This window comes from Panthera onca, chromosome D1 (assembly GCF_046562875.1).
Source record: "Panthera onca isolate mPanOnc1 chromosome D1, mPanOnc1 haplotype 2, whole genome shotgun sequence".
Lineage (NCBI taxonomy): Eukaryota > Metazoa > Chordata > Mammalia > Carnivora > Felidae > Panthera > Panthera onca.
In genome coordinates this window covers 16,380,334-16,392,454 of record NC_138348.1, presented here as the reverse complement: position 1 = coordinate 16,392,454, position 12,121 = coordinate 16,380,334, and the positions used below count along the sequence as shown (strand labels likewise).

Genomic DNA, 12,121 nt, shown 5'->3' with positions numbered 1-12,121 from the left:
TTTTCCTTCTCATTTTCTAGGCAAATGTTAGTAAACAAGTATTAAACAGAAAACACTGCTAGAAAGCATTTCTAGCATATCTCACAGGTGAAAGGAATGTCCATACTAACAACATTAAAAAGATTAGAAAAAGACCATCATACAACCAACAGCCAAAATTGTTCTAATATTGGAGATCAGTTTTATACATTGGTGCTACAATGCTAATCCTTTTGTTTGATAACCATAAAGCAGAAAATACTTCACTAGAGATCAATTAATCATTCAATAATTTTGAATACCCACTATTTGAAAGAACTGGGGATATAAAGAAGATGACAAACTTGTCACCCTGGAGGAGATTACAGTGGAATTCAATTTACCAAATATTTGTTAATCAGAAGTTAATGGGGGACTGAAGGAGCTGATGGCAGAGCTAGGAAGGTCTTCAATAAATAAATCAATCCTAGGTCAGGACCACTATGAAAAGAGAAGTACAAGCTGCTTTGGTGTTACAGCAAGAGGATTTAATCTACTTTAGGCTAACAGGTAGGATCTCCCCTAAAAAGTGATTCTTAAGGTAAGACCTAGAAGATCAAGAAGTATCATGGGGTGAATCGGAGAGAATGCTATAGGCAGAAAGAACAGCATATATTAAGGTGCAGAGTTTAGTGGGGAAAGTGTGGCATATCTGATACTGGGAGGAGTTCAGTATGATGGGAGCACAATAATTAGACAGTAACTAGAGAAGTGGCTGGAAGATAAGCAGGGGCCTCAAACGTGTCATAGTTTGCCTCAATTGCCATAGGATGATTTCAGACATTAGTGAAGCAATGATATGGGAAGATTTTTATTTTCAAAAATGACAGCTTTGATTACATTGGAAAATATGATGGAAGGAGGCAAGAGCAGAGACAGTCTTATAAGAAGACTACTGCAGCACGTAGGGCAAGAGATGGTGGTGGTGGTTGGGATAAGACTCTCGGTTGGGAGTAATTGTGTCTCTTGGGGTACATTTAGTAAAGTCTGGAGACATTGTGATTGACTTGAGTAATGGTATTATTGATATTAGGTGGGTAACTGCCAGAGATGCTGGCAAACACCCCACAATACACAGGACGGCCCCCCAAAACCAAGAATTATCTGGCAAAAAATGTCAACAGTACCAAGGTCAAGGAACTCTGGGGTAAATTACTGGCAGTGGGATGGAGAAAAGGAGATGAATTTGAGAGATATTTAAAGGTAAAACCAGGAAGACAATGAGGAAAAATGAGAAGTCAAAAATAATGTTCTGGTTTTTGGCAAGACAAGTAAAAGAAAGTGCTACAGTAGGTATATATACAAAGTAGTATGGGAACAAAGAAGCAACTGATTCATTCTCCTAGGGAAGATACTGGGTGGAAGGGGGCATACCGGGCAAGGGCTCCATAGAACACTCTAATTATAATCTAGTAACTGTTTAACATGAAATAAATGAAAGAAGGTTACCGTTACTTACAATTTTATCATAAAAATCTTTGGGAAGTTTGGAAAGAATTTCTACTGCCTCCAATAGCTCATAAGCATCTATCTGTGGCACCTCATCACCATCATCACCACCTTCCAGAAGAAAAACAAAACAAACCTTAAAAACAGATGGAATGTTTCTACTTACCAAAAAGTTATCACTCCTTTCACAACCTAATGAAATCGCTGTATAGGAAGAATCCGTTGTTAATGCTATAAACAACTTCTATTGTATTAAATGGCAGTCCTACAAAACGTGCCTATGTTCTTGGGGTAGGGCCTGTTCTTATTTTCAGAGAAACCGGTGTTTTAAAAACTGGCTTACCTCCCTCAGCATCGCCACCAGCAGACTGTTGCTGTTCCAATTTCGCTTCTAGTTCTTGCTGGGAACGCAGAAATCGACTTGGTTTAGGAGCACCTGTTGGCAATTTGACCCATTCTTCTTCTAGTTCTTTCAACTACAAATATCATAAAATATTTTTAAAATATGCCTACATCCTCACCATTACAGAACATTTACTAACATCAGAACCCAATTTCTTATTTATGTAGTTCTAACAAGGCAAACAAGAAACGATATACATTTAAAGTGTATATATTTGGTATATACCAAATACGTGTTTGACATAAGTCAAACTGACATATTTACTACCTAAGATGTAGGACTAAGCACTTAGAAAAAAATCTACTTTTTAGAACACTCATTAGTTCATGAATTCAGATATACTTGTATTAGATAATGTCTCTGAAACTAACTGTAATAAAAAACAGATAAAATGCATTTTGTCCAAAAAACAGATAAAATGCACTTTGTCCAAATAGATATTAAGTCCTGCTACCCAACAGCATGATAAAGGGATCTTTTAAACTGCTATAGACTCAACACTGACATACTAGAATCACTGAATGCATGGTATTTAACTTGAGAAGACAAAATAACATCAGAAACAGTTATCTGAGAGAAAAAAAAAAGGATTTCAAAATTAAAAATGAAAAAATAATTATTTGTAAGGACAGAATATCAGCAACAGGAAGGAAATATCTTCATATTAACCTTATGCAAATACAACCAAAAAAATTTTTTTGTGTCTCACCTGGACAGAGTTTATATTTTGTAATGGGGGTCTCAGAGCGTCCCGAATCCATCTGTAAATCTCCACAGCAATTAGTTTTGCTTCATCTCGAACAGCCTTTTCTCGAGACTCAAAGAGTTTTGGCAACACTTTGATAATTGGCTTAAGCAAGATGATTTTGGAACCAAATTCACTAGATGTAAAAATTGTAAAAAAAAAACTTGTCAGCCTGCAATCTACTTGGGTAGTATTTTCTTTTGTATAGACGTTTCATTTTTTTCTAATTTTTTTTTGCCATTATACTTAAATTATAAAGAGCTATTTATACTTTTTTTTTTTTTTGATGTTTATTCACTTTGAGAGAGAGTGCAAGCGAGGGAGGGGCAGAGAGAGAATCTCAAGCAGGCAGGAGAGAGACAGAGAGAGGGAGAGAGAATCCTAAACAGGCTCTGCGCTGCTAGCAAGAGCCCAATGTGAGGATCAAACTCAAAATCGTGGGATCATGATCTGAGCAAAAATCAAGAGTCAGACGCTTAACTGACTGAACCACCCATGCACTTCTCAAACACAGTTTTGTACTTATTATATATATTTTTTTTATTTTTTTAATTTTTTTTTTTTAACATTTATTTATTTTTGAGACAGAGAGAGACAGAGCATGAACGGGGGAGGGTCAGAGAGAGAGGGAGACACAGAATCCGAAGCAGGCTCCAGGCTCTGAGCTGTCAGCACAGAGCTGGACGTGAAGCTTGAACTCACGGACCGCGAGATCATGACCTGAGCTGAAGTCGGACCCTTAACTGACTGAGCCACCCAGGCGCCCCTGTACTTATTATATATTAACAGAGTTACACAGGTTGAGCTATTTTAAAATGGCCAAGAAAAAAAAAAAACAGAAGAAAAAGGAACCTCATAACCATGTAATTTTTTTAATTTTTAAAAATATTTATTTATTTTTGAGAGAGAAAGAGACAGAGTGAGAGCAGGGTAGGGCAGAGAGGAGACACAGAATCTGAAGCAGACTCCAGGCTCTGAGCTGTCAGCACAGAGTCCAATGAGGGGCTTGAACCCACAAACTGTAAGATCGTGACCTGAGCCGAAGACAGATGCTTAACCGACTGAGCCACCCAGCCTCCCCCATTTGTTTTTTGTTTTTATTTTTTAATTTGAATCCAAGTTAGTTAAAATATAGTATAATGTTTTAGGGGTAGAATTTAGTGATTCATCACTTACACTTAACACCCAGTGCTCATCCCAACAAGTGCCCTCTTTAACTCCCATCGCCCATCCCCCCACTCAGCACCCCACCAGCAACCCTGTTTGTCCTCTGTATTTAAGAGTCTTTTATGGTCTGCCTCCTATTTTTATCTTATTTTTCCTTCCCTTCCCCTATGTTCATCTGTTTTATTTCTTAAATTCCACATATGAGTGAAATCATATATTTATCTTTCTCTAATTTCACTTAGCATAATACATTCTAGTGCCACCCACGTTGTTGCAAACAGCAAGATTTCATTCTTTTTCATCGCCAAGTAATATTTCATTGTGTGAGTGTGTGTACATACACACACACACACACACACACACACACACACATATGTACACACACACACACACCACATCTTCTTTATCCATTTGTCAGTTGATGGACATTTGGGTTCTTCCCATACTTTGGCTATTGTTGATAGTGTTGCTGTAAACATTGGGGTGCATGTGCCCTTTCAAATCAGCATTTTTGTATCCTTTGGATAAATACCTAGTAGTGCAATTGCTGGCTCGTAGGGTAGTTCTATTTTTAATTTTCTGAGGAACCTCCATACTGTTTTCCACAGTAGCTGCACCAGTTTGCATTCCCACCAGCAGTGCAAAAGAGATCCTCTTTCTCTGCATCCTCGCCAACATCTGTTGTTAGCTGAGTTGTTAATTTTAGCCATTCTGGCAGGTATGAGGTGATATCTCATTATGGTTTTGATTTGTATTTCCCTGATGATGAGTGATGTTGAGCATCTTTTCATGTGTCTGTTAGCCATCTGGATGTCTTCTCTGGAAGAGTGTCTATTCATGTCTTTTGCCCATTTCTTCACTGGATTATTTGTTTTCTGGGTGTTGAATTCAATAAATTCTTTATGGATTTTGGATACTAACCCTTTATCTGCTATGTCATTTGCAAATATCTTGTCCCATTCCCTCAGTTGCCTTTCAGTTTTGTTGATTGTTTCCTTCGCTGTACGGAAATATTTTATCTTGATGAGGGCCCAACAGTTCATTTTTGCTTTTGTTTCCCTTGCCATATCTATGTTTAGATGTCACTCTTCCAAGAGTATTATGTAATGTCTAGGGTCCAGAATAATATAAAAATTTTAAACTAACCTTCTAGGTAACCATACTGGGGATAATTCACATCTATAAAGGACCAAATGTGTAATATCTTAAATATATATGTGTATACATATAAAAGCTTAAAAACATAAACAAATCACTTTATACACATTTAGATGAGTGAAATCTACTTTCGATAAATTTTTAATAGTTCTTATGATTAAGGTAGTTCACTCAAAATTGACAGCTTACTAATCCTGGCAGAGTATTTCACTCCTGACTTCGAAGCTATCACCCTGTAACTCCAGGCAACCTAAATCTCTCTTTGCTTAGTTTTTCATGCAGAAAAGCTGCATTCTGACTTCTTTTAAAAAGGTAGCACATTTAACCTTATATATCTGTCACATTTTATATTTTTAAGTTCCTAACTGGCCAAATTTAGCTTTCTGAGTCATTGCTAACATTTCTGCATAGCAAATTCTGGAGCAAGAGGGATTTAGTTATGAAAGAACACTGACATTCTATAGTAGAACTCATATACAGTTGAACCTTGAACACAGGTTTGAATTGTGCGGCTCCACTCATACATGGAATTTTTATAGTACAATATTGTAAATGTATTTTCTCTTCCTTATGAGTTTCTTAAAAACATCTTCTTTTCTCTAGCTTACTTCATTTTAAAAATAAAGTATATAATACAGATAATATACAAAATATATGTTAATTGACTGTTTATGTTACTGGTAAGGCTTCCAGTCAACAGTAAGCTATTAGTAGTTAAGTTTTGGGGGAGTCAAAAGTTATACACAGATTTTTGACTGCATGGGGTTAGCACCCCTAGCCCCTGTGTTGTTCAAGGATCAACTTATTTATCTATTATTTATTTTATCTTCTATACACAAATGCTACAAAAATTTTCAGTATAGCTACTGACATATTCCAACAGGTTGGAGAAGATGGCAAATACTCTACTTCAGAAATTATATTTAAAGAGATTATGTAAATAACCTGGTATATCAACCACAGCATGGTTATGTAAATAGTTTAAATATAGATATAACATGAAAATAAACTAGATCTCCAAGATTTCCTTTAAAATCCCCTTTATTTTAATAGAAAAGAACATTTAACTTCAGCTAACCTTTAAGACTAAAGGAAAAATAAGAACTTAGGGTTATGAAATAATCATCACCATGCCTGAAGAACCTAACATTTGGGATCTCTGAGTCTTCCTTTACATTACTATGGTTTCATCTGAATTTTTTTTTGTTTCACTCTCCTGGCCTACTGAAATATGTAAGAAAAGCCTATGGAAGAGGTCTACATGGAAAACAGATACCTTAACAAACAAAACCTAACCTTGATACTAAATATATTACTACAGAAAACCAGCTAGGGTGGGGCGCCTGGGTGCCTCAGTGGGTTGAGCGTCTGACTTTGGCTTGGGTCATGATCTTGCAGTTTGTGGGTTCAAACCTTGCATGGGGCTCTGTGCTGACAGCTCTGTGCTGACAGAGCAGAGCCTGGAGCCTGTTTCAGATTCTGTGTCTCCCTCTCTCTCTGCTCTCCCTCCTTTGTCCGCGCTGTCTCTCTCACTCTCAGGAATGAATAAACATTAAAAACAACAACAACAACAACAACAAAACAAAACCCAGGATTGAACAGTTTGGCCTTTTTAAGGTCCCAGAGAGCTATCTAATTATACTATATAGATTCTGAGATGCATTAAGACAAATAAAGAACTACACAGGGATGGAACTAAGCTACATCTGTAAGGAAAACATAAGAAGATATACCTAACTTGCTCTTTTTCTACACTTATTCTGCCAGTCAGTTTAAAAGTAAAATAACCAGAATTTACAGCATTTTCGATTAGAATCTTTTGGTTAAAGGTAGATTATAGCACAATATATATCTTTATTAAGAGATCCATTACTAAGGACCACAACATATTTACTGAGATAAGCGCAGTTTTGATAACCAAGTCAATTCACTAAATTTCTAAAATGATAAAAATGAGCACACTATTTATTAGTCATAAAAACATACCTACTATACACTCTACTAGGCTTGAAATGAGGAAAAATTTATCACACAAAAATCTAAGTGAAAGTCTAACTTTACAAAAGAACATTATGAACCAAGTGAAAGACAACATAAAATTTAAGACTTTTAAATTGAGGATCATTTAACAAAATTTAAGAATTTTGATATTTCCATGTAAGATAAACACCAAAAGAAGCATTTTCTCCAAGAAGTAGGTCATACACAAAATCACAAGTGAGCTAACTTGGGATGATCTTTACTCCCATAGGTCACACATTCAGGATTTCACTATAACTGAACTTTCTAAAGCTTCTCATGTGGACAGCATTGGAGACAGGATGTTAGATTGGAAGGATTGCCAAATCAGAACAAACTAGTGTTCAGATTTCCATAGCAGATTATAGACACTTGTTCCTGAAAGAGATCTCATTCATGAAAAACTTCATTCTAGTGTTGAAAATAACTTATTACATAAGGGTAAAAGTTATTTTCTATTTGTTATTGCTGTGCTTCTGTTTAAAGGCATATAGCATTTCCTTCTACTTTACTAAAAAGGCATCTGAACAAAGGTTTGCTTTGGCTAATAAACTGTCTTTAGCCAATATTCCAAAGTACATAAATATATGCTTGGGGATAACAAAAGAAGAGCTGCTTAAACATTCTAAGGAGTTTTTCCTCAAAAAGGCCAATTCATAATTGGAGAACAGGTCAGAAACATTCCCTGTTCATCTTCATTAGAAGGGGATTTAGATAAAATGACTATGCAACACCACTTGAAGGCTAAAACTACTGAATAGAAAGCACCACACTTGAGGAATGACTTTAGCTTTCCCGGGTCAATTTTCCTGGCTGGTGTGGCATGCCAAGCCAAGTCCAGCAGTTTTCACTTCCGTTTAAGCCAGGAACTCAAACGCAATTGAGATATTCTAGTTAACAGAACCAAAGCAAAACATCTTACCTTAAGGCTTTCCTCAGTGTCTCTATGCAGGCCACTACAATCTTGGGGTTCTTGTTGTCCAGGCCTTTTAGGAGCTCTTCTTGCACAGCCTCTCCTTTCTCAATCTCTATGTACATCAGACAAATCTCAATGCCTAGCTCCTTGGCTTTGGCTTTGGGCTGGTTGAACACTTTACTTACGACACCTGACACAACTTCTCCTGTGGTTCTGTAATACAGAATACAAAACACCCCCACCATCACACACACAAAAACACACTTCAGTAGAAAGAGCTGGAAAAGATCATGGGGGCGGGGGGCAATGACAAATACTTTTTAAGATGTTTAGAAACAAAGTAAATGAGTTTCTAATTTTTATTTTTTTTTATTTTTTATTTATTTATTTTTTTTAAATTTTTTTTTTCCAACGTTTTTTATTTATTTTTGGGACAGAGAGAGACAGAGCATGAACGGGGGAGGGGCAGAGAGAGAGAGGGAGACACAGAATCGGAAACAGGCTCCAGGCTCCGAGCCATCAGCCCAGCGCCTGACGCGGGGCTCAGAGCCTGACGCGGGGCTCGAACTCACGGACCGTGAGATCGTGACCTGGCTGAAGTCGGACGCTTAACCGACTGCGCCACCCAGGCGCCCCTCTAATTTTTAAATTTATGTTTAAGAACATGAAAGATAAACTTAATGCAAATCATAAAAGTTTAAGATGTATCACACCAGGCAATGACACAGAACCATAGTTTCTGTTTATAAATATAGGAAAAGTCGAACAAGAAAGCAAAAATCCCTTGAAATCCCATTACCCAGAGAAAACTACTTTCAGCTATTTGGTATCCATCCTTCCAGATCTCTCTCTCTATATATGCATAGAAAATAGACAGACAGAGAGACAGACAGACAGATAGAGAATATATATATACAGATATATTTCACAAAAATAGGATTACAGAGTTGTTGCTTTTTTGAAAAATTTTTAAAAGGTCATTTTAAACATTTCTTAGAACAAGAGAATTTCTTCACGGAGGGAATGGATATGTACCTTTAAACAAAAGGCTGCTCCTAACTCCTTGGCAAGACTTTATAGTAACTTAACTGCTGTGTGTCTCTTCTAAATTAAATAAAACCTAGACCACTGGAAATCAAAAATAAAGTAAAAAAAAGGAATGGTCCCACTAATGGCAAGGGAAACACAGTGATGCTGGTAACAAAACTGTCAGATCGATGGTGTATCATCTTTGAAGTCAAGTATATATTTCTTGTGCACTTAAGTAGAGGGTTCCCCCCTCCTTTTACTTGTACGGAGGGCTCCTTTCAATGACATCGGGATACCATTAGAAAACCAGGTCTATGAGGTATGAGAGAGTGGGTGATCAGAAACCTCTATCATCTACAACTCAAGTCAAATGGGCCAGGAGCCATGGAAGTTTAGTTAGCACCACCTCTCCGAAAAGAGAAAAATGCCTAATGACCACAGAAAGAAAGGTGTGTTTCTAAGATCACCTAGCCGGGAAGATTTGTATAAAGAAATTTTTGTAATGCCCAAATGTTTTCAGTGAAATTCTGGTAATTCCTTTCCTAACACCTTCCAGTTTCTTCTACAAGCTTCTTGAGATTTTTCTCTCTAGTTTAAAGTAATACCCATTACAAAAGGCTCAAAAGGAAATTCACTTGTTCATCAAACCTTAAGATAAAAAACTCAAGACTTCTAATTTGCTTCTCTTTAGAGATCTCATGTACTATTTAGATTTCTCAGAGCAGATAAAACCCGAATGAAAAACAAGTATCAAGGAGCTATGAAGTAAGAAAATGATTATCTTCCAAAAGTGCTAATAACTAAGGACAATGACCCACAAATATACATAACTTAACCCACACAGTACCAGACGAGGGCTTTTACCAGAAGAGTTGGAAAAACTACTTACTTTCCTGCTACATGGGCATTTTCAACATACACAAGTGCAGCTTCTAACCCTTTCAGCTGAACCACTGCATTGGAATCAGTCACAAATTTTTTGATCAGTCCTAAAAATTTGGACCATTCTGGGCTCTTTTCATCCTTTATTTTCTGGAAGATCTTCAGGGCTTCTTCATATCCACTTAACCTTGCTTTCCAGAGCTAAAAGAAAAGTATTTTGAAACAAAATACAATTTAATGAGATTATTATCTACTGTTAATTGGAGAAGTTGAGGGGCGGGGAAGGACTACCCTATACCAAGTAATTTGAACAAAGGACCCCATGATTAGAAACAAAAAAGGAGTTTAAGAAATTCAGAGTTTTCAAAGAGAATTAGCTAATAAACTCATTCTTATAAGTGTTTAATATTTGCAATATTCTTCCAAGGCCATCCAGAATTCCTAACAGGCCACTATAAGTCTATCTCACTTTGTATCCAAGTGTTAGTTTTTACTTCCGTGTAATATGTAATTTGTAATTAAAGATGTAACAATTCAAAAATGAAAAATCACCCTGCTGAAACTGCCTAATCTCCAAAGCATGTTGTTTGTCGGTTGTATTGTGTAATCATTAGGCAGCTCTATACTATCCTGTAACGTGGGAATGCTCACAAAACAAGCCAATGACACTAAAATCTGAGCTCTAGAAAAGTCTTACCTTGTGTTCACATTTCTGATCAACCGGCAGTTTCATCCACTCACTGTCATCTCCCATCGTGCTTCCAGTTTCTCCTCAGAATTAAGAGTAATTCCTAGTCAGACAAAAATCAGTACCTAGTAAATCTAACAATCAAGCAGTCTTGTAAGACACAATGATTTTTCTGAGACTATTATTTTATCATGCATGCACCAATAAGAGTAAAAAAGCTCATTTTTTGGTCAAATGTCCATTTAATTCCATTAACAGAATCTTTAAAAAGTGAAAGAAAAAAGTTACTAGAAAAAAAATCTACACAAAGGGGCGCCTGGGTGGCTCAGTTGGTTAAGTGTCTGACTTTGGCTCAGGTCATGATCTCATGGTTCTTGGGTTGGAGCCCCGCGTGGGGCTCTGTGCTGACAGCTCAGAGTCTCAAGCCTGCTTCAGATTCTTTGTCTCCCTCTCTCTCTGTTCCTCTCCTGCTCACAGACTCTCTCTCTCAAAAATAAATAAAAGATTTTTAAAAATTAAAAAAAAACCCTACATATGGGCACTTGGCTAGTTCAGTGGGTAGAGCACACAACTCCTGATCTCAGGGTCATGAGTTTAAGCCTCACATTGGGTGTAGAGTTTGCTTTTTTTTTTTTTTTTTTTAAGTTTATTCATTTGAGAGAGAGACAATGGGGGAGGGGCAGAAAAAGAGAATCCCAAGCAGACTCTGCATTGTCAGTGCAGAGCCCAATGCTACACTCGAACTCATGAACCATGAGATCATGGTTCGGATGGTCAACTGACTGAGCCACCCAGGCGCTAGGAGGAAAGAGCTTACTTAAAACAAGCAAACAAACTAAATCAAAACTAAAAAAAAAAAATCTAAATGAATCTAGAAAGGATGGATATGTGTTTTAAAAACAAATGATTGGGGCACCTGGGTGGCTCAGTCGGTTGAGTGGCCGACTTCGGCTCAGGTCATGATCTTACGGTCCGTGAGTTTGAGCCTCGCGTCGGGCTCTATGCTGACAGCTCAGAGCCTGGAGCCTGTTTCGGATTCTGTGTCTCCCTCTCTCTGACCCTCCCCCATTCATGCTCTGTCTCCCTCTGTCTCAAAAATAAATAAACGTTAAAAAAAATTTTTTTTTAATTAAAAAAAAAACAAAAAAAACACAAATGATTATATATTTTCCCAAATGGGAAACTCCTAGATATATAACAAAGCCAGAATAAAACTGAAGAGCTACTTGGCCTTTAAAATGCGAGAAAAGAGTTTCAAAGAAAGTCATACTTATAACTATTAACCTAAAATTCTTTCAGACAATAGTCATTATGAAAAAATCTCAATGTTACCCAGCTCTCTACATAACTCTAGACAATATGATTATATAAAGTAGTAAAAATTAGGGTTGCCTGGGTGGCTCAGTCAGTTAAGTGTCTGCCTTTGTCTCAGGTCATGAACTCATGGCTCCCGAGTTTGAGCTCTGTGTCAGGCTCTGTACTGACAGCTCAGAGACTGCAGGCTGCTTCCAATTCTGTGTCTCCGTCTCTCTCTGCCCCTGCCCTGCTTGCACTCGGTCTCTCTCTCTCTCTCTCAAAAATAAACATTAAAAAAAATTAAATCCCTGAATGAACTATATTTTTATAAACTTTATATCCCTTTTTAGT

The 12,121-nt window shown here is 37.0% G+C and overlaps 1 protein-coding gene across 3 annotated transcripts in view; it reads right to left on the bottom strand.

Moving 5' to 3' along the window:
* The window catches only part of CKAP5 (cytoskeleton associated protein 5), a 112,487-nt gene that overhangs the window by 61,336 nt on the left and 39,030 nt on the right, over positions 1 to 12,121 (bottom strand). For all 3 annotated transcript variants that reach the window (XM_078433422.2, XM_078433424.2, XM_078433423.2), the window contains exons 2-7: positions 10,484 to 10,577; positions 9,794 to 9,987; positions 7,882 to 8,088; positions 2,580 to 2,751; positions 1,811 to 1,943; positions 1,478 to 1,578 (exon numbers count right to left, since the gene is read on the bottom strand). In XM_078433422.2, coding sequence (XP_078289548.1) covers positions 1,478 to 1,578; positions 1,811 to 1,943; positions 2,580 to 2,751; positions 7,882 to 8,088; positions 9,794 to 9,987; positions 10,484 to 10,540 — 864 coding nt within the window. In that variant the 5' untranslated portion in view covers positions 10,541 to 10,577. The remainder of the gene's footprint in view (positions 1 to 1,477; positions 1,579 to 1,810; positions 1,944 to 2,579; positions 2,752 to 7,881; positions 8,089 to 9,793; positions 9,988 to 10,483; positions 10,578 to 12,121) is intronic.